Source organism: Leptidea sinapis, chromosome 37 (genome assembly GCF_905404315.1).
Source record: "Leptidea sinapis chromosome 37, ilLepSina1.1, whole genome shotgun sequence".
Classification (NCBI taxonomy): domain Eukaryota; kingdom Metazoa; phylum Arthropoda; class Insecta; order Lepidoptera; family Pieridae; genus Leptidea; species Leptidea sinapis.
In genome coordinates this window covers 2,194,129-2,219,774 of record NC_066301.1, presented here as the reverse complement: position 1 = coordinate 2,219,774, position 25,646 = coordinate 2,194,129, and the positions used below count along the sequence as shown (strand labels likewise).

Here is a 25,646-nt window from a genome sequence, read left to right as displayed (position 1 = left end):
GTGCTGCATCCAATATATGAGTCGTGTTTAAATATTATAAATTATTTCATAAAAAGTAATAAAGAATTAAATGTATAAATATAAGTTATCGTATATTGAACGTATCAACCTTAAGAGCTTGATTTCATTGTTTGTGTAAGGATACTTCCTGAACATGAAGTTCGTGATTACTATCGCTATTAGTAATTGCATCCAAGAAATACAATTATTTAATTATAACAGGTCGACCTGGCACCACAAATAGCACCCGTTCAAGAGTTGATGCATGGACTAGCCATCCGTTCCATTTGCACTGCACATATTTGAGGGAAGACGACCCGGCACACGACGCCGCCGCAGTCAGTCCAGAACAGTCGACGAGCTATGGAAGAACTTCTACCGATACCTCTCATGATGGTAACGGTAAACCGAAAAAAGAATCAATCAAAACTTTGTTTAGTTTCACTCTCAAGATACTCAGTCAACCACTAAGAAAAAAGTAAATGTATCACCGTACCATCACTTGATTACAATTTACTCCCTACAGTACGTGACTATGTATCAGAATGCTGTTATGAAAATTTTGAGTGATTTCCAGCATCTGGCAGTCGATTTAAAAAGCAAAGCTTTATTGATATCAACTAACCTAGATATCATGAATAGAGTGAGGCAATATTTCACTCCAGCTCATAGACTATGAATTTCACCAGCTCAATGCAACACAGTGTGGCACGAATTATTAAGAACGTTCCTACTTATAAATAAATAAATAAAATAAATAAATCCTTTATTTTCCTAGAAAACATGTAACAATGCGTATAAATAGTTTTAATGTATGAATGTTATCGGCCATTTCTGGCATGCAAAATTATTATTAACAAAATTCTAACCACCAGGACCAGCTCTAGGCATCGCAATTGGCATTGCATAGAGACGTTGCATCACTTCACCGATAGTAATTAGTGATATGATCTATCTATAACAATGCAGTTCCATACAGCATTCTGAAAAAAAACAATATCTGAATGGTAGATCCATTGCATTGGTCACTTTGAGACATAATATGTTACGTCTCATTATCCCAGTAATTCTACTGGGTATGGCACCTTTCCGAAGTAAAAACAAACGATACTTGCACACTACTAGCTGGACGGCAGAAAAACTTCGCTGTAATATCCATCTAGTCAACAACCTGTCCTAACCAATCTTCCACTGCTGGACACACATAAAATACTATCTGATTAAATTTTCTTGTCTGTGGGGTGGTTTTCAGAGAACTTTTTTCTACGTACACCTCACTGTTAAATTAAGACGTGTCATTTGAAGAGCTTCTAGGTACATATTGTGCATAGGCACATAATAAACTGGCAAAATATATATCATTCATTATTCTGAGGTAGCCAGAATATGGGCTATCGTGAATATTAACCATCATTAATCCTTTTCATAATACTCCTAACACTTTGTGAGGGATAAATAAAAAATATAGTTTTTATTAATTATCAAGTAAGAAATCTATAAATTATATTGAAGAAACAGATACGGAGTTGTTCCATTCATTTATGTATTGAAAGCGTTTAATTACTAAGTCATGATCACGACAAAGACAGCCAAACAATAAAATAGATAAACATATTAAAATATAATACAATATAACAAAGGTTGATCACTTCTGTCCAAAGCTAAATGTCCCATACAATTATTTAGATTTAAGCCAAAAATAAACTTAGTGTGATCGAGTGAAGTTTATTAATTACTATCAATTCTTATCTAATTACCCTTGTAATGGGATCTGCCATTGATATTCATGTATTTCAACGTATATTCGAAATACTGTGTACAAAATGACTGGTGTTATTCTTGTGAATTTCATTAGCAAAGTGATCTGACGTGTTCTTAATTATGAAGTTTATGGAAGTGTTAATATTTGCTTTAATGTATAATTATGTGTCCTCATATAAAGTAACAAAGTTGAATCAATTATTTCGACTTCATATAATCCACTACAATGATTTCCATGCAAGGTATGTATAAATTTATTTATTATTGCACACTGGAGAGAGATGTCCGAATCTGACCTTTTTAGACGTTATGAATAAAAGAGCGCTAATTATGTTATTTGACATTTGGCTAAATATCCACTTTGGAGCTCATAATATTCGCAAAATTAGTAGCGATAAGTAACGCAACAATATTTTATAATGAGGTGTTAGTAACTTTGTATAATTGAAAATCCTTCTATATATTAATGTGCTAAGGGACTGATGAACAGGTAAGATAATATAATTTTACTTTAATATTCTTTTATTTACCGCATAGAATTAAAAACAAATAGATTTTTTTAAAGTGTCACTTTTATTTTTATACATGAATAAAAATTAATAACAGACTTAAGCTTAATCAAAAATTATGTTATTTTGCTTTGCATAAACAGAGGACTAATAATAGGTTGAGAAAAATGTTTCTTCGCATTTAACTTGAAAACTCAGGACAATTTTTTTTTCTATTTCGATTTACGTAGGTGTGGGTATGCATTTGCCATTGCCAATCAAAGTCAGCGGTATAGCCGTGACAGTTGCGAAACTGAAGAGGCAGTGGGCAGCCACATAGCTCGACCAACAGGTGGCCGTTGAATGGCGACCACATATCAGAAAACATAGTGTTGGTATGCTACAAGATGGACTGACGATCTGGTCAAGATCACCGGAAAAGGTTGAATGAGGACAGCGCAGGACCTATCCTCATGGCGATCTTTGGGGGAGCCCTTGGAGCGTCTTGGGGCTGATGATGATGATGATATTCACCATTTTGTTCTATGACTTTATGCAATCTTATAAGTAGTGGCATTATCCCGTTGCTGCAGATTTTTAGCGACTTTTGATGAAAAAACGTGACAAGTAGTTTTGGCATTCGTCTCTTGATGATACTCTAACACTCCAATTATTAATTCTTAAGCTTGTAGAAACGAAAACAGGTGGAAATCTGAATTTATAATCAAGGTAGTGGCTAAATGATGGATTTATTACCTTTTGCCGACTCTCTTAATTTTTTCCGAGTGGCTAAAGATATCTGTGGTCTAGTGTTATCATGGTGAAAGTCCACACCCTTTCTATTGATGAATTCCGGCCACTTTCTCTTTCACTTCTTGCTATGATCTCATCAGTTGTTGCCAGTAGTGATCCGAGTCAATGGTTTGGACCGGCAAAAAGTCATTATCTACATTGCCTTTCGAATTTTATCACAAAAAGAACAGAGGCCGGTTCTAAACATTTCCAGTGTTACCCACGTAACAAGAGCCGCTACACTATCTCAAGGTGATGGTGGATGTTTAGTTAAGTTGGAATGGATTCCCCTGGTGTTGCAAGAGTCCAAAATGGGATGGAAAGGAGTTCCGTAGCGTAGTTGCGTCGTGTGTCCTCAGCCATAAGCGGTACTGTGCCCTCCCCAGAAAACGACGTTTGTAGTGTGTGAGTACGGTTTGAGAGGGACTATTTGACTCTGGCTGAGCTGCTGCCGTCTCAGAGTTAGGTTAAGAGACTCTTAAGATATATTGTCACTTAAAGGTGGTACACTAATTACGAAAAACATTAGGCTCCTAGCTGCTGTTTGATACCCAATATTATCCTCAAGGCTTTAATATACCAATGCTACAAACTAGGCGATATGTAACTATATTTTTAGAACCCGATATTTTTTAGTTTTTAACCAATGTGTGTTGCCAGTGATGACATACAGAACACAGACATGGAGGAAGCTCACTGTTGCTCAGCGGGCAATAGAGAGGGCTATGCTCGGAGTTTTCCTGTGAGATCGAATCAGAAATGAGGAGATCCGAAGGAGAACCAAGTGGCAGTGGGCAGGGCACACAGCTCGGCGGACAGATGGCCGTTGGTAGTAAGGTCCTCGAATGGCGACCACGTACCGGAAGGTGTAGTGTTGGTAGGCCCCCCAAAAGATGGACCGACGATCTGGTCAAGATCGCCGGAGTAGGTTGGATGAGGGCAGCTCAGGACTAATCGTCATGGCAATCTTTGGGTGAGGCCTTTGTCCACCAGTGGAGGTCTTCCTGCTGAAATGATATACCCGATATTTGTAACTCGGAGTATATCTTAACTGGTCGAGTTGCTCTGCCAAAATTTTTTCAGCCATATTTGGTAAAAGCCTGGTATTGCAACATAGGTTATTAATATTAGATAGGTAGATTGATTCTTTTCGGTGCCTATCAGTTGCAGGCCTCAGCTTATGTATAGTTTGACCGCTCCTGCAAAATGGCCACTCGCCATTTTCCACAATTACGCTAGAGAGGCACTAGCACATAAGCGATTGCCGTCAAGGTCGCTTAGCTAGTGATCAACTTAAAACCCATAAACGCTGGTGTCCCACAAAGTTGCCATCTCCTTCACTGTTTCTTCTGTATTTCATAGATATTCTACAAATCAGCGGCATTCATTGCAATACAGGTGACAGCATATGCCTCTTGCTAACATCTCTCAGATTAGCGTTGGTGGGAACCGGAATAAATTTATGCCTGAAACTATGCTATGTAAAGTCTCAAGATTAGTTCGGTAAAATTTAGTCGGGGTAGGCAGAGACAACAGAAGACGACTTTCTTCTATCCTTTCAAACCTCACGCGCTCTACATTCATTGCTGTTTTTATACCTGTTTGCCGGTTCTGGTAATGATAATATGAATTATTATATAGTGGTATATTATATTAGTTTATTTGATTAATTACAAGGTCGCACGTGAATTGACGCATCAGATATTAAGTTTACAACCAATATTTAGTTTTACTTGAGTTATGGCCTCTTTTATACCATTGTGAATTTAATAATAGTTGATAATCTTTATTTCATTTTTCTAAATTCCTTTTAGTAATAATATTGGTGATAAGCCCTGGTTTGTATTTTAGGAGAACAAAGCAATTTTATCTGTATTGGGATTTCTTTTGAGAATACCTTTATCGCCAGGTATTCACAGAATGTACTTGGACTCTTCTGTCAATTTTTTTAGGCTTTTGATCATGATGATCATACAACAACGATAAGGAAGCTATGCCATTATAGCATAAGAGAGACTGCTTATAAATCATTGAGAATGGTTGGGATACGCTGGGACTTCACTTAATATAATAAATAGTTCATGGTTAAGAGTGCTTGTTTGTTTTGACTTAAAGCAAAAAATTTAATGGAATGAGTCGCTCATGCTGTCGGTGTTTATAAGCAAGCGGGAACCGAAAAAGGTAAAAGAAAATAAAGTTTTCGTCGCGAATAGAATACGTGCTCTTAACGATTTGCCTTATTGTAGTGAAGAAATATGAAGTAGTATTGATTGTGAAGTATTTTTAAGTCATATTGGGAAAAATATCATTGAGTGACGTATGAAGAAGTAGTTAAAAATAAAAATTAATATGAAATATGTACTGCATTTCTAATTTTAAATCTCTAATCTATGGAGTGTTTTGAAACTCTGTGGTATTTCGTATAATATGCAGGCAATACTCTTGATTCTACATTACAATTATAGGGCTCCGACTTTGATGGATTGGCAAATAGATTGAGTTGTGCAGCATACGTTGAAAAATATCGTGGGAGTACTATCACTATAACCACTACTTCCCGTTTCTATTTTCTTCTCCCGCGGCAGAAGAATAAGAGTGGTTTCTCATTGGAGTTCCTGTAAGGTTAAAATGGTTTCTCGTGTTATCATGGAGCAATATTGGTGAAGATCGATTGATAAGTCGGGGCTGTTTCACTCCTAATTTTGCTATCATTGTTCGGAGTTTGACACAGTAGACAACTGCCGTTATTGCTTTACCAGATCGGAAAAAGCTATAGTGAATAACACCATGCTGAGACTACCAAACAGTTACCATTACCTTTTTATTGGTAAGCTTTGCTTTAGGACACTGTTGCGGCTTTGACCTGGGGTCAGCCATTGCATTTTCGCTTACGGTTATCATCAAGAATACACTTTTCATCGCATGTCACAATTCGATCCAATATTCCTTCATTTCTGTATCAACACTAGTTTCTTTTTGCAGATTAGTCAAATCATGAGGCACCCATTTTTCATAATTTTTATTTTATTGATTTGAGGCAAATGATTCAATATTGTTGGTAAGGTAACGTTAAACTATGCCACTAATTCCTGGGTAGTTAGGCTCGTATCGGCTTCCACCATCTCTTTCAATTCATTGTTATTCACATGTCTCTTCGGCGTCTTCCACGTGGTTCGTTCTTCAAATCAAAGTTCTTACCAAGAAAGTTTTTTAACCAAAATCCCACGGCGCGTTCATTAGCAGTCCCCTCTCCAAAGGCAACATTGATATTGCGCCTGTTAATGCCGCGTTAGTTCGCATCGGAACTCGTATAAAAAAATCACTTGACTTTTCGAAGTATCCATCTTTCTTGTCAAAAGTGAATAAAAAAATAGCTGAAAGTCTATAATAATATAATAAAACATTTTTAAAAGAAGATCTACATAGGAACCATTTGTCAATGTTTCACTCAAAAATCTCAAACCATGAAGGTTCTATGTCAATTCGAAGTACCTATTACAATAAAACGGCAATTCCATACTTTAACCATATTATTAAAGTTTCTATGACAAAGAATGCAATAAAGTAAACATATCATGTGCGTGCGGTGTCGAGTTTCAAATGCCCCGTGCCGATAGTTATAGAAGAATATTAGATGTGTGTCTTTATAAAACCAGTTAGTTCCTTTATTTCACTGTTATCTAATTCTTTGAAAACAATGATTACCTGTGCTGAGTATTCCCGTCTATCCAACAATCTGTTAGTTTATTTAAATTTGGAATTAATTATTCTGTAGAGTCTCTAAATGGTAAACAAGAAACCGTTCAGGTCAAACAACTTAATTAAGAGGCTTAAATTTAATTGCGCCGGGTTTTGAGATAAAATTTGAGATTTGAAAACCAAATGTGTGTTATTTTAATGTTCACCACAAATGATCAATAAATTAACACAACATAAGACTCGTTTATCGTGATGAAGACATCAGCTCATGAATAGTGACACTTAAATAGTGACGGCCATCAATTTAAAGAATTTCTATTATTAAATTTTTCAAATAATTCTTAGATAATTCATCTGGTAGACTGTGACAGCTATGAATATTTATGTACAAGAGGCTAGTTTATTTGTTAAGAAACTCGGCTGGGCGACTGTTCTTTGTACTTCGAGTACCAATGAAACCTGAAACCTGAAAAATATTTAATAAATTACCAAGATAAATAAGAGAGGAGACAGTATTAAATACATTTAAATTATTAACACTATTAAAAAATATAATCAGAACCAATAATATTATATTATGTTGTGATTATTTTTACTACATTATCGCTAAGTTTTTCATTTATTATTTTATCTTCACCCATGTTTTAAATCCTCTTTAAAAGATTCTGAAACAGTTAGGTTATTGCCAACATTAAAACACCCAATGTTCTAATAACCATTACATCACCCAAATGAGTGTTGTAATGTTGTAATGAATTTCATAACAACACACCTATTTTTTTTCAATCCCTTCATGCACAAAGAGTTTCAACAAACAGCCACATTCTTATTGCTCGATGCGTGGTATCTGTATGAATTTCAAAAAAATAACATTTTCGTTTACGCGCGTTCCACACTACCAGAACATGGCGCGCCCTGAAATAAAGTAGGTTGTTCGAAACCCCGCCATTTTTCTTGGAAATATGAGCGATTCATGTTTTGACAGCACACCGCCGGATATTTTAAACACTGCAAAATAACATAATATTCAAGTGAATTTTAATAATTGCACTATAAAAAATGTAAATTACTACTAAAATTAATAATTCTTTCATTAATTCTTCATTAATTCTTAGTTTATTTGTATATAATCAGTAAGGGATGATATTAGGTTACTACTAGGGCTGGCTGTTTTAATGTTTGCAGTAAGCTAATTGTTTCAGAATATTTTAGAGGATTCATATTCTGGGTGTAGATAAAGTCTTGTCTGCAACTGTTGATAATTAGGAATTAAAACACTCATGAGATACTATTATCATACTCGGTTTCGCCTCGTGTGATAAACCCACATTCGTCTTTTAATACCCCTTATTACAAAACAGTTGCATAAATAACTAGTACTTGTTTATTGTAGGGTCTTTTAGTAAGATTTACGTTGATCAAATTAAATGTAGCAGTAATTATTGATTGTGTTAGGTTTATAATATTGTGAAGTGAAATCACGGACTAGTAAATTTACTAGTCTGTGACTGAAACCAAAAATATTGTCAAGACGAAACATGTGCCTACTCTTAAATTTGAAACAACTTTACCTGTGAATTAATGTAATAAATGTTTCTGGCAAATAAAGAACTTTGACTTTGAACAAGACGAAAACTATACACAGTAGGCTATGCGGACGATCTCGCCATTCTAATAACAGGTCCATTCGAGAATGTCCTATGTAATCTCATGAGATCTGCTTTTAAGATAATCGAAGAATGGTGCACACAACATCGGCTAACCGCTAATCCATCAAAGACTGAGCTAATACTTTTCACTAACAAACGCAATTTTGGCAATCTTACATTACCTAAGTTGTTCAATACCGAGATAAGCCTTACTAAAGAAGTTAAATACCTGGGGGTCATACTGGACAGTAAGCTGCTTTGGAATAAACACATAGACCACAAGCTGGAAAAAGCATGTATAATATTTTGGCAGTGTAGAAGACTCGTAGGGAGAACCTGGGGTCTTGCTCCAAAGATATGTAAATGGCTATATACAGCAGTTATTAGACCAATTATCACCTACGGAGCAATAGCTTGGTGGCCCAGGACAGAGCTAACAACAGTACAAACCAAGCTGCAGCGATTCCAACGGCTGGCCTGCACAGCCATAACTGGTTGCATGCACACTACGCCAACATCTGCCCTAGAAACCATTCTAGGGCTCACACCGCTTGACATACATATCCAACATGAGGCGACAATGTCGGTTCTCCGCCTGAAGCTGATGGGTGTATGCAAGAAAGATGACTGCCTCACAGGAAACCTCTGGAAGAGAGTAAGGAAGGATTTCCCACTCTATGAGGCACCCTGTGATAGAATACCCAAAACACACATCTTTCAAAAGAATTACCGTATTCAACTGTTCGAAGTGGGAGCAGACCAGTCAGGTGTAAATGAACTCAGAATTTACACAGACGGCTCCAAAATGGCAGCCGGAACTGTAGCTGGCATCTTCTCACAGGAACTGAATATACACACCTCTATACCCTTAGGCATACACAGCTCCATATTCCAATGCGAATGCATAGCCATCAAGGAAGCTGCAGACGCGATACTAAGAAGGAAAATACACGGATATAATATCCGTATTCTATCCGATAGTATGGCACTGACTGCGCTGGGGAGCAACACCTATAACTCAGCGCTGATATACGAGTGTCACCGATCCTTAGAACGAGCTGCCTCTAACAACTGGGTAACTCTGCAGTGGATCAAAGTACACAGCGGTTCGTTGGGGAACGATGCAGCGGATGAACTTGCAAGGCGGGGGTCGGAAACGCAAGTGGCTGGCCCAGGGCCAGTCCTGCCGCTACCCTTCAGCCAAATGTGGTCATGGATACGCTCTCTCACCAACAACCTACATGGAACCCGATGGACAAATGTCTCAGGCTGCAGACAGTCGAAAGAGGCGATTCCTGCACTATCGCCCAAACTAATATGTTTTTTTAAACCATTATGTTTTTTTTTGGCAATTACTAATGTACATGACGGGAATGATATTATTATTATAGTAGTGATTAGAATTCATCAAAAATAAATCTCAAGGTCTGGTTATTAAAAAAAATGGTGTGCTATTACTCTGATTACCAATAGATAAATAATATGTTTATTCCCACTTCAGACTTATCATTCCCGATACTGGAAGGGTTCTACCCACCTGACCTATTTTTGACCTTTCAATCATCATCTGTGCATTGTAAAATATGATGATTTATTTTACAGATTCGAGGAAACGTCAGACGATGAGTTGATATGCAAGCATGGTACTTCATGTTTCGGTGGATTGCCGCGAATGGTGTACGAGATCGAAGCTCTTCAGAGAGAGAACCCTGACTCCTTGTTGTTGGAGGCTGGAGACAGCTTCCAAGGCACATACTGGTACACTGCTCTCAAGTGGAATGTCACTCAGTACTTCCTGAACCTTTTAAACCATGATGCTCACGTATGTTAATCTATGACAATTTTTTATGGTCTGGAATGGTATAGGTATAGTACGATATGGTTCTTTATGAAACAACGATATTTCGGCGCTGATGCAAGTGCTATAATCATGGGTTTATTGCTCTCCATGAAGGCGGTATAACGGAGGTAAAGTGAATAACTGTGGACTTTTAAAAGTTTAAGGTCATTGAAGGTTGCTAACATTTTAACGCTGTATTAAGAACAGGTTTGGCAACTTGTGGAGTATTTCTCTAATGCTATGTACTCCAATATGAGCAAGAACAATTTAAGGCACGTTTGGAGTTGCATAAAGAAGTCGTTTCATCGTGTCGTCTACCGCACGTATCTCGGGGAGTGTTACGAAGAGCTCTTTGAACTACAGTGCAATTCTCTAAGCAACACGACCTCCAGCTCGACGCTGAGGCAGCGGCGAGTGTCAATTTCGTATTCACTAACTTCACTGACGCAGCACAAGCGCAACGAAAATGTACGGTTTTTTATGGAACTACTCAATATTGAATAGTTAGACAATTCTTCTATCACAATCGGTATTCGCTAAGCAAAAAACGCCTAGACTTCGACGACCGCTTCGCCCATAACCTCGACTTGTCTTGTCAAAATCAAAAGCTACTATTTTGTAGGCAATTAACTCAAAATATAAACAAACTGATGAAATGTTAGATATTAGTTGAATATTTGTTGGTAAATAGCTCGTGAATTGTGCTTAATGTATATAAAATCAGACGCTTATGAAAGCGTCGTGAAAGAACAATTTCTCGGGATGCCGAATTAATTTCAAACTATTTCTATTTTCGGTCTTTAGGGTCGTTTCGTCTAAACCCGAACTTTTGAGGGAGGTCGAGAAGTTCTATGGACAGTTATACACGACCACACGGGCACCTGTTATCAACAAGGCTAAAGACCCAAGAGCCAAATTAACCCGACACTATACCGAAGATATTCCAGACGTCAGCCTGTACGAAATCAGTATCGCCCTAAAACAGGGTAAAAACAACAAGGCGCCGGGTGATGATGGAATTACAATTGAGCTTCTGAGAGCTGGTGGTATCCCTGTACTTAAGACCCTCCAGAAAATATTCAATTCCGTCATCCTCGAGGGCAAAACGCCGCAAGCATGGCACAGAAGTATAGTGGTGCTGTTCTTCAAAAAGGGCGATAAAATGCTTTTGAAGAACTATAGGCCCATATCACTTCTGAGCAATGTATATAAGTTGTTTTCTAGGGTTATCACGAATTGTCTCGTGTGCAGGCTTGACGACTTCCAGCCTCCCAAACAAGCCGGATTCCGGAAAGGCTTTAGCACCATAGACCACATACATACGCTGCGGCAAGCTATACAGAAGACAGAGGAGTATAACCAGCCACTATGCTTGGCATTCGTGGACTATGAGAAAGCCTTTGATTCGAACGAGACCAGGGCGGTGCTTCAGTCTCTCCAGAGGTGCCACATTGATTACCGATATATCAAAGGGTTGAAGTGTTTGTATAGAAACGCCACCATGTCCGTCTCCAGGATCAGATCTCGAAGCCTATCCGACTGCAGCGGGGAGTCAGACGAGGCGATGTCATATCGCCCAAGCTGTTCACCGCTGTGTTGGAAGATGTCTTTAAGCTTCTGGACTGGAACGGACTGGGCATTAACATCAACGGCGAATACATCACTCGCCTTCGATTCGCAGACGATATCGTAATCATGGCAGAGACCATGGAAGACTTAAGCCATATGCTCGATGGCCTCAATACAGCTTCCCAAGGAGTAGGGTTCAAAATGAACATGGACAAGACGAAGATCATGTCAAATGTCCATGTCGCACCTCCTCCCATAACAATTGGGAACTGTACTCTCGAAATTGTTGACGAGTACATCTACCTCGGACAAACAATCTAGTTAGGCAGGTCCAATTTCGAGAAGGAGGTCACTCGTCGAATCCAACTCAGATGGGCAGCGTTCGGGTAGCTCCGTAAAATCTTCTCGTCCCAAATACCGCAGTGTTTAAAGACGAAGGTTTTCAACCAGTGTGTGTTGCCAGTGATGACTTACGGTACACAGACGTGGTCGCTAACTATGGGCCTTATGAGAAAGCTCATGGTCGCTCAGAGGGCAATGGAGAGGGCTATGCTCGGAGTTTCCTGCGAGATCTAATCAGAAATGAGGAGATCCGTAGGAGAACCAAAGTAACCGACATAGTCTAAACGATTGCGAAACTAAAGTGGCAGTGAGCAGGGCACATAGTTCGACGGACAGATCGCCGTTGGGGCAGTAAAGTCCTCGAATGGCAACCACGTACCGGAAGACGCAGTGTTGGCAGGCCCCCCACAAGATGGACCGACTATCTGGTCAAGATCGCCGGAATACGTTGGATGAGGGCAGCGCAGGACCGATCGTCGTGGAAATTTTCGGGGGAGGCCTTTGTCCAGCAGTGGACGTTTTCCGGCTGATGATGATGATTTCTCTTTTATGGAAGTTAGTTAAGTTAAGTAGCTGCACCACCACCAGTACGAAGCCTTGCTATGTTTTGCTGAATGACCTTTTTTTTTGAGGGAATTTTTTTATCGCTCCTCTGAAATTAAGTGCTAGGATATAACTATATACTTAGGTACCATGTATAAAATATAACCTTTATAAAGTCCTTTATAAAACTGACTTTAGCCTATTGCTACTAAGTCTTATAACCTAAACACGTGATCGGATTTGGTACGTATAGACCATCGGACGGTCCGGTGGGTGCCTCGCACTATATCATTCGCCGTCATACTCTGGATAACGGTAATAATAATACCAATGCTGTATCGATTCCGTTCATGTGTTCAGACTATTAATGCAGCTATTGCCCTCACTATTGAAAATAGTGGCAACTTTTTTCCAAGCTGCTTTAATATGGTTTCTAGCATAAGCAGTACAAACGTGACCGGAGGCAAGAAACTTGTACCTATTAAACATATCTGACAATTTTTTAGCCGGGCAATTCCGGGCAAATGCTAGGAATCATTGATAGCGACATCTTTGCTTAAATAAATCGCATTTCTGTTATTCTATTAAAATAAATACGACATAAATACAACCAAATAAGCAACGATGAAACATAATAAATAAAATAATAAAAAAAAATCTTACCAACAGCACAGGTTTTCTTTTCTTTTAATTATAAAACAGATTTGGTAATGTAAAACATAATACAAAATAAAGAGTGAACGGGCGGGCCAAAAGAAGATTATTTTTATTTTTAAACAACAAATGTTTTGGTTTTAGTTTTATTTGACGGCGCAACTGTAGCGCCTTAGTTCTTCGATAGAAAGAGAAACCTTGATGGGCAAGAGCGAGAGGTACCTGTCACTGACGTCTGGCAGCGAAACTATGGCGCCTTAATCTTTCAAGGAAAACAGTTTGACGTGCGGGAGTGAGAGGTACCTGTCGCTCTGCCGGAACGCCGTGGGTTAGTTGGGCGGCCATGTTGCTGGTCACTTTTTGAACGAGCAGCGGCCCGACCGTACGTTAACGACGGATCGTCTAGCCATATTTTGTTATCTGATTTAATCCGCTTGAAATACGATTGTAAAGTGATTTGAATTATGGAAGACCAATTATGATTTGATTATACGTAACTATTGACGTTTATTTCTTAAATAACCTCGCCCGATTACCGTCGTAGAATGGATAATTCTGATAAGGGCGCAGAATCGCCGTTATATTTATTTAGAGCATTGGTAATAAGACCATCGGCTCAAAACAAAATACAATAAAATAATTATTTTTCAATATCGAGAACATAACAAGAAGAACCCCCGTTAGGTTGATGGGTAAAAAAAATACATCAAGAAGTAAGTTAGACGTAAAGGTTAGATGTAGAACCTCCGGGAAACCTTTATATTTTTTTTATTGTTTCTATTATCTTATTTTTTTATTAAAAAAGACCGACACCATAAATGTTACAAAAAAGTCTTCACTAAACTTAGTGTAGATATAATGGTGACATTCTACATCATTTATCAAAAATAATTAAAGAAAATGATTATTTAGATTAATTTTCCTATGAGTAAAACTGCGAGTATGTTATTTATTAAACCATTTTTGTGTGAAGAATATATTTTACTAACTTAATAGTTTTAATTTAATTGCCTTGGAAAAATAAACCGTTTTTTTACCCATTAGAAGTTTAGTCAAACCCTTACTCGCTCTAGAGAACAACGACGAATGGTTACGTTAGAGAATTGCATAGCTGATTCGTGCCATGTGATTATTTTATCGTACCACATGCAAAAACATCAATATCTTTCTCACCATCTGGATCTTTTCATCCAATAAAAATAGCTCAAGGACCGCAGTGTTTGAAGTTTGTTCTCATCATCATGAGCTGGAAGACGTCCAACAAAAACTGCTGAACAAAGGTTCTCCCCCAAAGATCGCCACGACAATCGATCCTACGCTGCCCTCATCCAACATATTCCGGCGATCTTGACCAGATCGGCAGTCCATCTTGTGGGGGGCCTACCAACACTTGCGTGTGGTGTTGCACCAGAAGGGCACCACCACATCTCCTCCCGTGGGTGTTGTAAGAGGTGACTCAGGGATTCAAAGAACGGAAGATGGGCGTTGCAAGAGACATTGCCAAGCGATCCACATTTACTCCTGCGTCATTTTTCTCGAAGAAGAAAAAAAAAGTAGCTTTTAGGATTTCTTTCTACAAGAAATTTTTGCATCAATTATTTTCCATTTTAGGCGATTGGTAACCACGAGTTCGATGATGATGTCCAAGGCTTGGTGCCTTACCTTGCATCACTAAGAGCACCAACAGTAGCAGCTAACCTGGACAGCACTTACGAACCTTCTCTCCAAGGCTTGTACAAGCCCTATGTGATTGTGGAGAGGAATGGACGCAAGATTGGTATTGTCGGAGTTACTACTACAGTTACGGAGGTGATGATTTTTTAGTAAACCAATATTAAATATAAGTCATTATTGCTTAGCAGTTATAAAGAAATAAGAGGACTGTAGCTAAATACAAAACTAAAAGTTATGCAGGTACTGCTTTTGTAGTTATGTTTGCAAAATTTAATGCCAACTGATGAAATGGAGATAATAACCTTTATCAAGTCACCTAATAATTCAAATTCCACGGGCTGTGATGAAATAGCAACAAAAGTAATAAAGGAATGTGCAAAGGAACTAGCTCCAGTCCTTGCCTACTTAATAAATCTATCTTTTGAAGCAGGTAAGTTCCCATCAAATTTATAAATGTCAATAGTAACACCTCTATTCAAAGCAGGAGACAAAAAGGACATTACCAACTATCGACCAATCACACAAATTCCTATTATTTCAAAAAAAATCGAAAAGATACTGCAAAAGCGATTAACATCTTTTCTATCAAAACATAATATGATTTTGAAGGAACAAAATGATTTATGAACAGGAAAATCAACAACTTTAGCGTGTTTTTCGCTAATAAAGGAAATATCAGAATGCATGGACAAAAAAATTCCTGTAACGTCGGTATTTTTTGATATGAGCAAAGCTTTTGACAGTGTTTGTCATAAAAAAACTATTAGATAAATGCGCTCAATATCTGGCTTAAAAATTAAATAATAAACATGAAGTAAAACCTTACCAATCTAAGATTTAGATTAGATTTAGATGACATAGTTATTTTCTCAAAAACACCTAAAGACTTACAGACAATGTTAGAAGATCTAAAAGAAAAAAGCAAGAAAGTTGGACTCATAATGAACATGGAAAAAACCAAAGTAATGAATAACGTGGAAGAACATATGAATTTAAAGATAGATGATTATACATAAGAAGAAGTAAATAAATACACATACCTCGGTCAAACAGTAACATTTAAGGGTTGGCAAGACATAGAGATAGAAAAGAGGATACAACTAGGATGGAATAATTTTGGGCACTGAAACACATACTAAAAAACAAAGACGTTCCTTTCAGATTAAAATCAAAAAGATTTAACAGCTGTATCGCTCCCTCGCTAACATATGGCTGCCAAACCTGGGCGCTCAATAAACACCAAGCGAAGAGACTAAAAGTAACGCAAAGAAAAAAGTAAACTTAAAGACATAATACGAATCGCAAAAACTGCAAAATGGAATTGGGCAGGCCATATATCAAGGGCCAGTACGAAAGATGGAGCAATATAGCAACAAACTGGTACCCAATAGACGCCAAAAGAAGAAGAGGTAGACCTGGTACTAGATGGAGAGACGACCTAGTAAATTACGAAGGAGTGATGTGGTCACGCACAACATAGAATAAGGAACAATGGAAAAAGAAGGGAGAGGCGTTTGCCCAGCAGTGGGATGATATGTAAAAAAAAAATTGGAAATAAATTAGTAATAGTTTTAATATTGTAATAGGCTTTAATATATAAATAAATACCTTATCGATCGGAACTTAGACTAAAAACGAAAGGAAGTGTACTGGGTCCAATCTATTCATATTCTACATAAACGACTTACTTAGCATTACTACTTATAACTGTACACTTTTTGCTGATGACATCTCTATTGTAATTAATGTGACAATGAATTGACATATGATATAGAAATTAATAAAACAATAAAGGACACAATCGAATGGCAAGAATGGGAAAGGAAAAGATATTAATGTTAATTATCATAGCGAGAATATTAAAGAAGCACAACTTGTCAATTTTCTTAGTATTACATTAGACAGCCACTCTTCCTTCAAGTCACATGTTGACAAAATTAGCAAGAAAATTAACCAACATTTATTTGTCCTCAGACGCGTATCAAAAACAATAGTTGAAAAAACAGCGCTAATGGCATATCATGAATTCGTGGTTTTAGCTTTACGATATGGATTGGTAATATGGGGCAACTCAGTGAGCATAGCGCATTTATTTATTGGACAGAGGAAGTGTATCAGGGCGGTTTGTGGAGCCGGCCCCCTAGATTCTTGTCGACCTCTTTAAAAAAAATTGAAAATTCTATCGCTGCCATGCCTGTACATTTATGAGATAAGCTTATTTGTTCAAAAACATATGTCTGATTTCTATACAAAAAAAAAGTCAGAAGGTTTTAAACACAAGGTATCCAAATAGACTCATAATTCCCTTCTGTAGAACTGCAATTTTTTAGTAGAAATTGTTACAGCATGTCTAAATTCTAACTCTAAAAAATTTTTAAGTCCCATAATAATATTGATGGCAACAGTGTCACGCTACAACTTTCATCGCTCGATTATTGCAAACGAGTTTTGTGGTAGCTGAATTATGATACAAATGTGTTGTTGACCAACTAACGTCAAGATAATTTTGTGTGCGCGAGCATCGTAAACAATCACTTTGATAATTTTCTCCAACGTGCCAAAAGAAGTAGAAATTCAAATGTATTGATCTATTATCTATTTCTGTCCAGGTACTGGCTCCAACTGGTAGAGTAATATTTAAAGATCCTCGGGAGGCTGCTTACCGCGAGTCAAAACTTTTGAACGATCAGGGAATCGATATAATTATTCTTCTCTCTCATTGTGGATACTCTATGGACGTGTGAGTTACCAATTATGGTTTTTTAATAGTTGTACATACTACTCCATAATGATATTATTTATAATTATTAAGAAAATACTTATCTACTTCCATATTTCACGTGACCATGGTAGGACGCCTATTGATTAGGCGTTTTTAACAAAATATTTTACCTAATCTGTTACCCTGGGGTGCTACCTAATCTAAATCACTAAATGTACCAAAACTAGCTTCATAATAACATAACAAGTTGCGGTATGAATTGAATACACTAGTATCGACATGAAACTACCACCGATCGGTGGTTTAGGCGTATATGAGCCTCAAACAAAGATTATTTTCGATCTATATAATATATAGATATAGAAAAATAACAAGACACACTCTCTGCTACGTAAAAAATAATCGCGTTTTGTAAATTCAAATCATGACGTTCTTGACTCTATTTATTTACTTATTGGTAATCAACAGCGTTACAGTACACGATATTAAACAATAATATAAAACATAATTCTTAAGGCCATTATAGATTACTCATATTGACAATATGACAATAGTTTTAGTTTTATTGATGAAAGAGTAAAGTGTTCCTGGAAAGTTTTAATTACTTGATAAATATTTTTTTTTTACAATTTAAATAATGTTCGGTATTACTAGATTCACTTTTGAAATACTTTTCACCCACTAGTTTATCAATTGTAAACAATTGATGGTTATTGCAGCTCATGTCAATATAGCTTATATAAATATATGCTTAAAAGTATTTAAGTATTTATCTACACCCATGCTTTAAATCCTCTATTAAAGATTCTGATACAGTTAGCTTATTACCAACATTAAAACACCCAATGTCGTAATAACCATTAAATCATCCAAACGAGTGTTGTAATGTTGTACTGAATTTCATAACAACACTCCTTGATTTTTTTTTCGATCCCTTTATGTGCAAAGAGTATCAACAAGCAGCCACATTCTTATTGCTCGATGCGTGGTATCTGTATGAATTAAAAAAAAAAAACATTTTCGTTTTTTCGCGTTCCACACTACCAGAACCTGGCGCGCCGTAAAAAAAAGGAGGTTATTCGAAACCCCGCCATTTTTCTTGAAAAAAATTAGCGATTGAAGTTTTGACAGCACACCGCCGGATATTTTAAACGCTGCAAAAGAACATAATATTCAAGTGAATTTTAATAATTGCACAATACAAAATGTAAATTACTACTAAAATAGATAATTAAGTATTTCATTAACACTTAGTTTATTTGTATAAAATCAGTAATGGATGATATAATGTTACTACTAGGACTGACTGTTTTAATGTTAGCGGTAAGCTAACTGTTTCAGAATCTTTTAAATGATTCATATTCTGGGTGTAGATAAAGTCTTGTATGCAACTGTTGATAATTAGGTATTAAAACACGAATGTGGCTTTATCTTATTTTATTATTATTTTGTGATAATAGTATCACATGAGTGACACGACCCTTATTACACAACAGTTGCATAAATAACTATTATAATGTATCAGATATATTCACAGCATTTTATAGTTTGTTAGTAAACAGCGAAACTTCGTCAACTAACTAGAGGATGTTATTTCCGTCCGAAAAATAATCTAGTCTCAAGTCGTGCCTAAAGAATTTTTATTACAATATTTGTTTCAATAAAAGTACATAATGAGTTCTTTATCTTGTTCAATGGTTCGAAACTTTTTGTGAGCAGCCACACTCTCATTTTTCTACTTTCTTAAACGGAGTAAGCGTCTCTTGATCTCTGGTATTCCGGATGTCCATGGGCGGCGTGATTTTTAATTCTTCATTAGATTAATTCCAAAATTGCAAAAAATATTACTCTGATAAATTTAAACCGTTTATTATCACGCATTAACCTCGATTAAGTTTATGATTCCAAAAAAGGTGGGGCAATGTAGAATATTAAAGACTTCGGTAAAACATTAGTAAATTACAGAATTTTTAGATATTATAAATTAATTGAAAATTATGGATATAATATAATTTACAAGAACATAAAAGTACTGTGTGCCATTTTTAAATGAAAGTATATTAATAAAGGAATCCTACCCGTAGCAGGAAGGGCGCGTAGGGCGTAGCACGGGACCCGGATTGGGGTGAGGACGATAGTTTACCAGCGAATTATTAATAAAATTGTAAATTGTACGAAGTACGAACGTATATAAGAACAGTAATTGATATTTTTCAGGAATTTTTCAATTTTCGTATAATCAGTAATAGGAACCACATAGTAGGGATTGATACTTACGTATTAGGAATTGATTAACGATTTTTTTATGAAAATAAGGGTTGAGACGAGCAGGACGTTCAGCTGATGGTAATTGATACGCCCTGCCCATTTCAATGCAGTGCCACTCAGGATTCTTGAAATACCCAAGAATTCTGAGCGTCACTGCAACTGCGCTCGTCACCTTGAGACATAAGATGTCTCGATTCATTTGCCCAGTAATTTCACTAGCTAATGCTAACACAACTGTTTCACGGCAGAAATAGGCGCCGTTGTGTTACCCATAATCTAGTTGGCGTCCTGTGCAAAGGAGCCTGGTATTTATATTATTTATATATTATATTTTATATTAGTTCCCCAATGACACTATGAACTCTTGCAATTTTTGAGGGATCAATGAAAAAATAATATCAATTGTTTAATTCAAAATGAATTGGTTTAAGTGAAATAGCACGAGAATACGGACGCTACATTGACGTCATTGTCGGCGGACACTCACACAGGGACAAGACTGAACCCTTCCCTTACCTCACCAGGGTTGCCACCAGTAGCACTAATCATGAGGTAGGTTACATTTTTAACCGATTTCAAACAAAATATTATGGTCATTACCTCAGAGGCCATATGAGAAAGCTCATGGTATCACATAGGACCATGGAGAGGGCTATGCTCAGAGATTCCCTTCGAGATGAAATCAGAAATGAGGAGATCTGTAGGAGAACCAAAGTCACTATAGCCCAAATGATTGCGAAACTGAATAGGCAGTGGGCAGGGTATATAGTTCGACGGACAGATGGCCAGTGGGGCAGGAAAGCCCTCAAATGGTGACTAGGTACCGGGAGATGAAGTATTGGTAGGCCCCTCACAAGATGGACCAACGATTTGGTCAAGATCACGAATACGTTGGATCAGGGCACTGCGCTGCCCACCACTGACCGATTGACATTTTTTTTCCAGAAAGGCATGACACTAGTTGTAATTTTCCACGTTTGGCATCCGTATGTGAGAGTAGGTAGAACACAGCTATCTAAGACGGTTTTCTTTAGGTGTAAGGAAAATTCTCCTTTTAGGATTTCCTTCAAGGACCAGAAAAAGTTCTGGACTATTTCCGACTCAAGTCAATTCGGCGCTCGACCTCTTGTTCTTCGCTTTTCAATTACATACAAATTTAATTTTGTTTTAGGGTTCAAATGAAAATTACTACTATTGAGCTGTTGTATATCCGGTGTTGAGTCCAGAAGGTTGGCTTTGCAGCTTCATTAAAAAAAAACATGTATCGTAGGCGCGTAGTATATTATGCAAATGCTTAAATGTATAATTATGTGTTGATTTGATTATCTTTTATCAATTGCCGAACTGGTGTACACGTTTTTTCCTTAACTTTAATACACATGGTATTGTTACAAAAACGTTATATTTTCAATAAATCGTAGCAAAAATTATTTACTAATTGGGTACAGTTGCTATAAATATCAAAGTAATGAGAACAAGTGGAAAGAAACTCGAAATTCACCACGCAACTATGAATCCAATTAATTTATTGTTAGTACCATGTACGGAGTAAAATGAAAACTTCATATTTCATTCGAACTCCTATAAAATCTCTGGACATAAATTAAATACTGGTTTAGTTTTTATGAATGTGATCCTCATTAATTAAAACTTCATCACATAACTTGACAAGCACAATAAGTAGCTTAATCAGTTTTCACAAAGTTACCTCAATGCACTTTCTGTTCTCATTTAATTAAAGTGTTCAACTTTCATTATGAGCAAGCTTATCAACGTATCTATTTAGGGGTTAATGAACCTAACTAACGTTATAGGTTTAGAGGTCTTAGGTTCGAATCCCGGTAGGTTTACAAGCATTTAAATAAAGAATATTAATGTTTCTATCCGAGTCATGGATGATTTTATATGTATTTAGGTTAATTTATTGTAAAATTGCTTTTAAAAACATTTTTTTTTCCAATGCCCGATACATAAATACAGTCATAAAATAATAATTTCATTAAGTTAAAGTTAGATAAAACTCGGTTTTACGTAAACGAGTTCAAATGAAATTCTTAATCTAGATTAAACACAAATCGATTTCACTAATAAGACCTTTTTACATGTCATTTACAATAGAATATATCAAACACCTGTCAAAACTATTATCGATAAGTATGAACAGCATCATAATTGTTACAGGTTTCAGAAACTTTATTTATCTCAAAAAGAATGACAAAATTCACTTACTGAGATAATACTATTCTAGTTACAGACAAAAACAAAACATATAATATGCTATATAAATTAATAATTGAACATAAATTAAAAATAATAACAAAAATAACATCTACTAAGTGATTGAAAGTACCCACATAAAGGGACCCCATATATATTTTTTTATCTTTATTTAATAACACAAAAAAATTAAATTATTTACTAAAATATCACAATTTACATATTAGCACTTATGAAAAATCCTTGTTATGTCAATGTTTCCATTACGATAACGCGACATTGACAGCTGTTGAACACAATCAAACATGTTGAACGTCCAAAATTCGGCGGTCAGCATTTAAACGCGATTAGGTAATAACTGCGTTTAGTGAGTGTTGGTGAAATCCGAATTGAATCTTTATAGTACAGGAGCAAGCTTAATAATGATGGAAATTATACCCACTAACAATTTTTATAAGTTCAAATACGTGCTGTTTCATTAATGTAAGTTGCACGGAGCAGGAATAGGCCGGCACGAGGTTTAAGTTTACCTTACGATTTATAAGATTGTGATTTTAACGAGCGCACACAGTGGCAATTATTGAAATTGATCAATGATTTGCAATATTTGTTGGATAACTTTTGTACATTTCTTGTAACTTTAAAATAACGGTGTAAATAACTATAGGTATCTAGGCCTTAGGCTCCCTTGAGCCGCATCGGAACCGCATTAATGCCCAGTATTAAGATTCATGTTTTATTTTAAAATAAGTTTTTTTAATGACTTACTAGACGTCAAAAAATATAATTCAGTGAAACATTGCAAATAAACTTAAAATAATACTGCTAATAATTTTAATATTCATATTTATTATACTTATTATGATAACATTTACAAATAATTAGTACCTATTGTATATTCCATTTTTTTTTCTAATTTTGAAATACACTGATTTAATTGAATAAAGCCACACATGTTCACCCGGCGCTGCATATATTATGTAGATAATGCGGTGCGTGTGTGATATTTATTTGTATACTCGGACATCCAGTTCGGTGCCGGTGCGTCTCCGGCGTCGTGTATGTCGGCGTTAAGCCAGGGTTTCCTTGAATTGTCCATCATGAAGAATTACAACACTAAGAATTTCTCAGTTTATTGAAGTACAACTGGTAGTATAGATATGAACAGTCTTTACATAAAACAACCGCTTTTATAGCTTCCGTACAATAGATGAAACAGAGTAGATACAACTTCTTTTAAAACACAAATGAAATTAGGTATTGTAAAGTAATTCCTAAATACAGCTCAATAAATGTTTTAGTGAATTTATATAACTTCACATGATTTATATAATAGTTTGTTCATTTAATTTGAACAAACATTACGAAGTAAGAAAATGGCGCTGCAAGCAGGTTTCGAAATACAGTTAAGAAAGACTTATTGCATAAAATAATAAAGTTTGATACAGAATAACGATATTAATTCTAATACAAATTAATTTGAACATTTACACATTCAATTAAATATTTTAACAATAAATGAAACATCAAACATCTTCAAACAATTCAAACAGTCAAAACAGTGTCTATTAAATTAGTTAGACCTTAATACAGTTTTATGTTTACAAATAGCTATTTGTATTTAAATCTTATATATTTCAGATATATCTATAATAATATATTCATTTTAACGATAAACTAAAAACATAAATATCAATAGTTGCAAACAATTGACGGTAGGTGGCGATTTGCACCCATATGTACAAGAAGCTTTACTATAGCGACAATTTTTTAAGGTTATAGTTGTACAAGCGGATGCCTTTACTAAAGTTCTTGGAAACCTGTCGCTGTACTTCGACGATGAGGGAGATGTTCAATTGTGGCAGGGAGGCGAGATCCTGTTGGACCAGTCCATTCCTGAAGGTCAGTTATTATTGTCTGATATTTTCTGACTCGTATAGCCTAGGGTTTAGTTACCCTGACTACTGTAATACCAAATACCGGTAAGTAGAAACTTATGTAAATATTAATGTTACTTTCTGAGTCAACTACAATTAAAATATATATTTATGTATGTTTAATTAAGGACAATTTGCCTGAAGTGGATAGAAATACATGTTATCAAATAATTGAATTATAACATTAATTATTTGCTAGACATTTATTTAGTCCAAAATTTCGTGCCTTATAAGGTCTATAGACTATAGTTACTTACGAGTAAATGATTGCAGATCTGTCTGTTAAGAAGAAGATGGCACCATTTGTTCGAAGGGTCCACGCTGCAGCAGCTAAACCTATTGGGTATATCACGACACCAATGAACCACAAAGACTGTCTGTACGGAGAATGTCTGATGGGGAATTTCTTGGCCGATGTTCTCAGACACTACGTTAGTATCAATGTGCTCTGTTACAGCTATTATTATTATTATTATTTTATGGAAAAGGAGGACAAACGAGTGAAGTGAACGAAGTGATCACCACCGCCCATATTCTCTTGCAACACTAGAGGAATCATACGAGCCTTTAAGGTGTACGCGCTTTTTTTGAAGGTACCCATGTCGTACCATCAAGGAAACACCGTGCAAAGAAGCTCATTGCACAGCTTTGTAGTAAGTGGAAGAAAGTAAACCGCACTGTGGAGGACCGCCACACATCCAGATGGTGGGGATGATATCCTAACTTGTGGCGTGTCGTACGAAGGTGGAATTCGGAGGCAGGAATCAGTGAAACAGCTCTTCGCAACACTGCCTGTGATAAATGCGGTAGAAGACACACTATGAAGCGACGTCTTTACGCAACGCCAAGTGATCCAGCCGTTCACAGAGCACTGGGTCTTCGACAATTCGAGTTGCTCTGTGTTGCACACGGTCAAATGGATGGAGCTGAGGTGCGCCAGGCCAGGGGACATACTCCTAAAATCGATATTCGATATCCTACTCTTAGTAATATCGTATCCAATGTCGAAACAATGATTGAACGAACGAAACATTATTCGATATTATCAGTTCTAAGAGTAAGGCTCTTAGTTGTAAATGTCAGTGACAAATATTCAAATTTGACAAATAATCTAACGTCACCATTACGATATTCTCAACGACACCTTCTAGGCTCTCGATGCTATTTAAAACGGAACACACACCCGTATACTGTCCGCCGCATTCAAATGAGTGTATTAAAGTTTTCTAGTTCATTCAAAAAAAACTGTTGTTGAAGAACTGTTAAATTAAAAATATTTGGGATAAACTGTAGGTATTATTTATAAAACATTAGGCACTCGAGTGGTTTTAATTGATCACGTGATCAAAGTACTGCGAGTATCTTACCTCGAAAACGCCAGTGCTCACAGTAGAATATGGCGGCGATTTATGACGTCATATTTTTCCCTAGAGTACTGCGGCAGTATACTCGCAGTTCATAACGGAACGAATTTTTCTACAGTGATAGCAT

At 36.4% G+C, this 25,646-nt stretch overlaps 1 protein-coding gene across 3 annotated transcripts in view; it reads left to right on the top strand.

Annotated features, from left to right (window-relative positions):
- Positions 1 to 1,763: 1,763 nt before the first annotated feature.
- The window catches only part of LOC126975673 (apyrase-like), a 34,902-nt gene continuing 11,019 nt past the window's right edge, over positions 1,764 to 25,646 (top strand). Inside the window, exons 1-7 of one of the 3 annotated variants that reach the window (XR_007731775.1) lie at positions 1,764 to 2,003; positions 9,992 to 10,211; positions 14,949 to 15,146; positions 17,621 to 17,751; positions 20,433 to 20,553; positions 23,994 to 24,120; positions 24,429 to 24,586. Coding sequence is in view for 2 of the 3 variants with exons in the window: in XM_050823668.1 (XP_050679625.1) it covers positions 1,882 to 2,003; positions 9,992 to 10,211; positions 14,949 to 15,146; positions 17,621 to 17,751; positions 20,433 to 20,553; positions 23,994 to 24,120; positions 24,429 to 24,586 (1,077 nt within the window). In the remaining variant the exon portion in view is untranslated. Of the gene's footprint in view, positions 2,004 to 2,115; positions 2,252 to 9,991; positions 10,212 to 14,948; positions 15,147 to 17,620; positions 17,752 to 20,432; positions 20,554 to 23,993; positions 24,121 to 24,428; positions 24,587 to 25,646 lie in introns of those variants that run through there. The other 2 variants (XM_050823668.1, XM_050823669.1) reach the window with 2 other exon arrangements.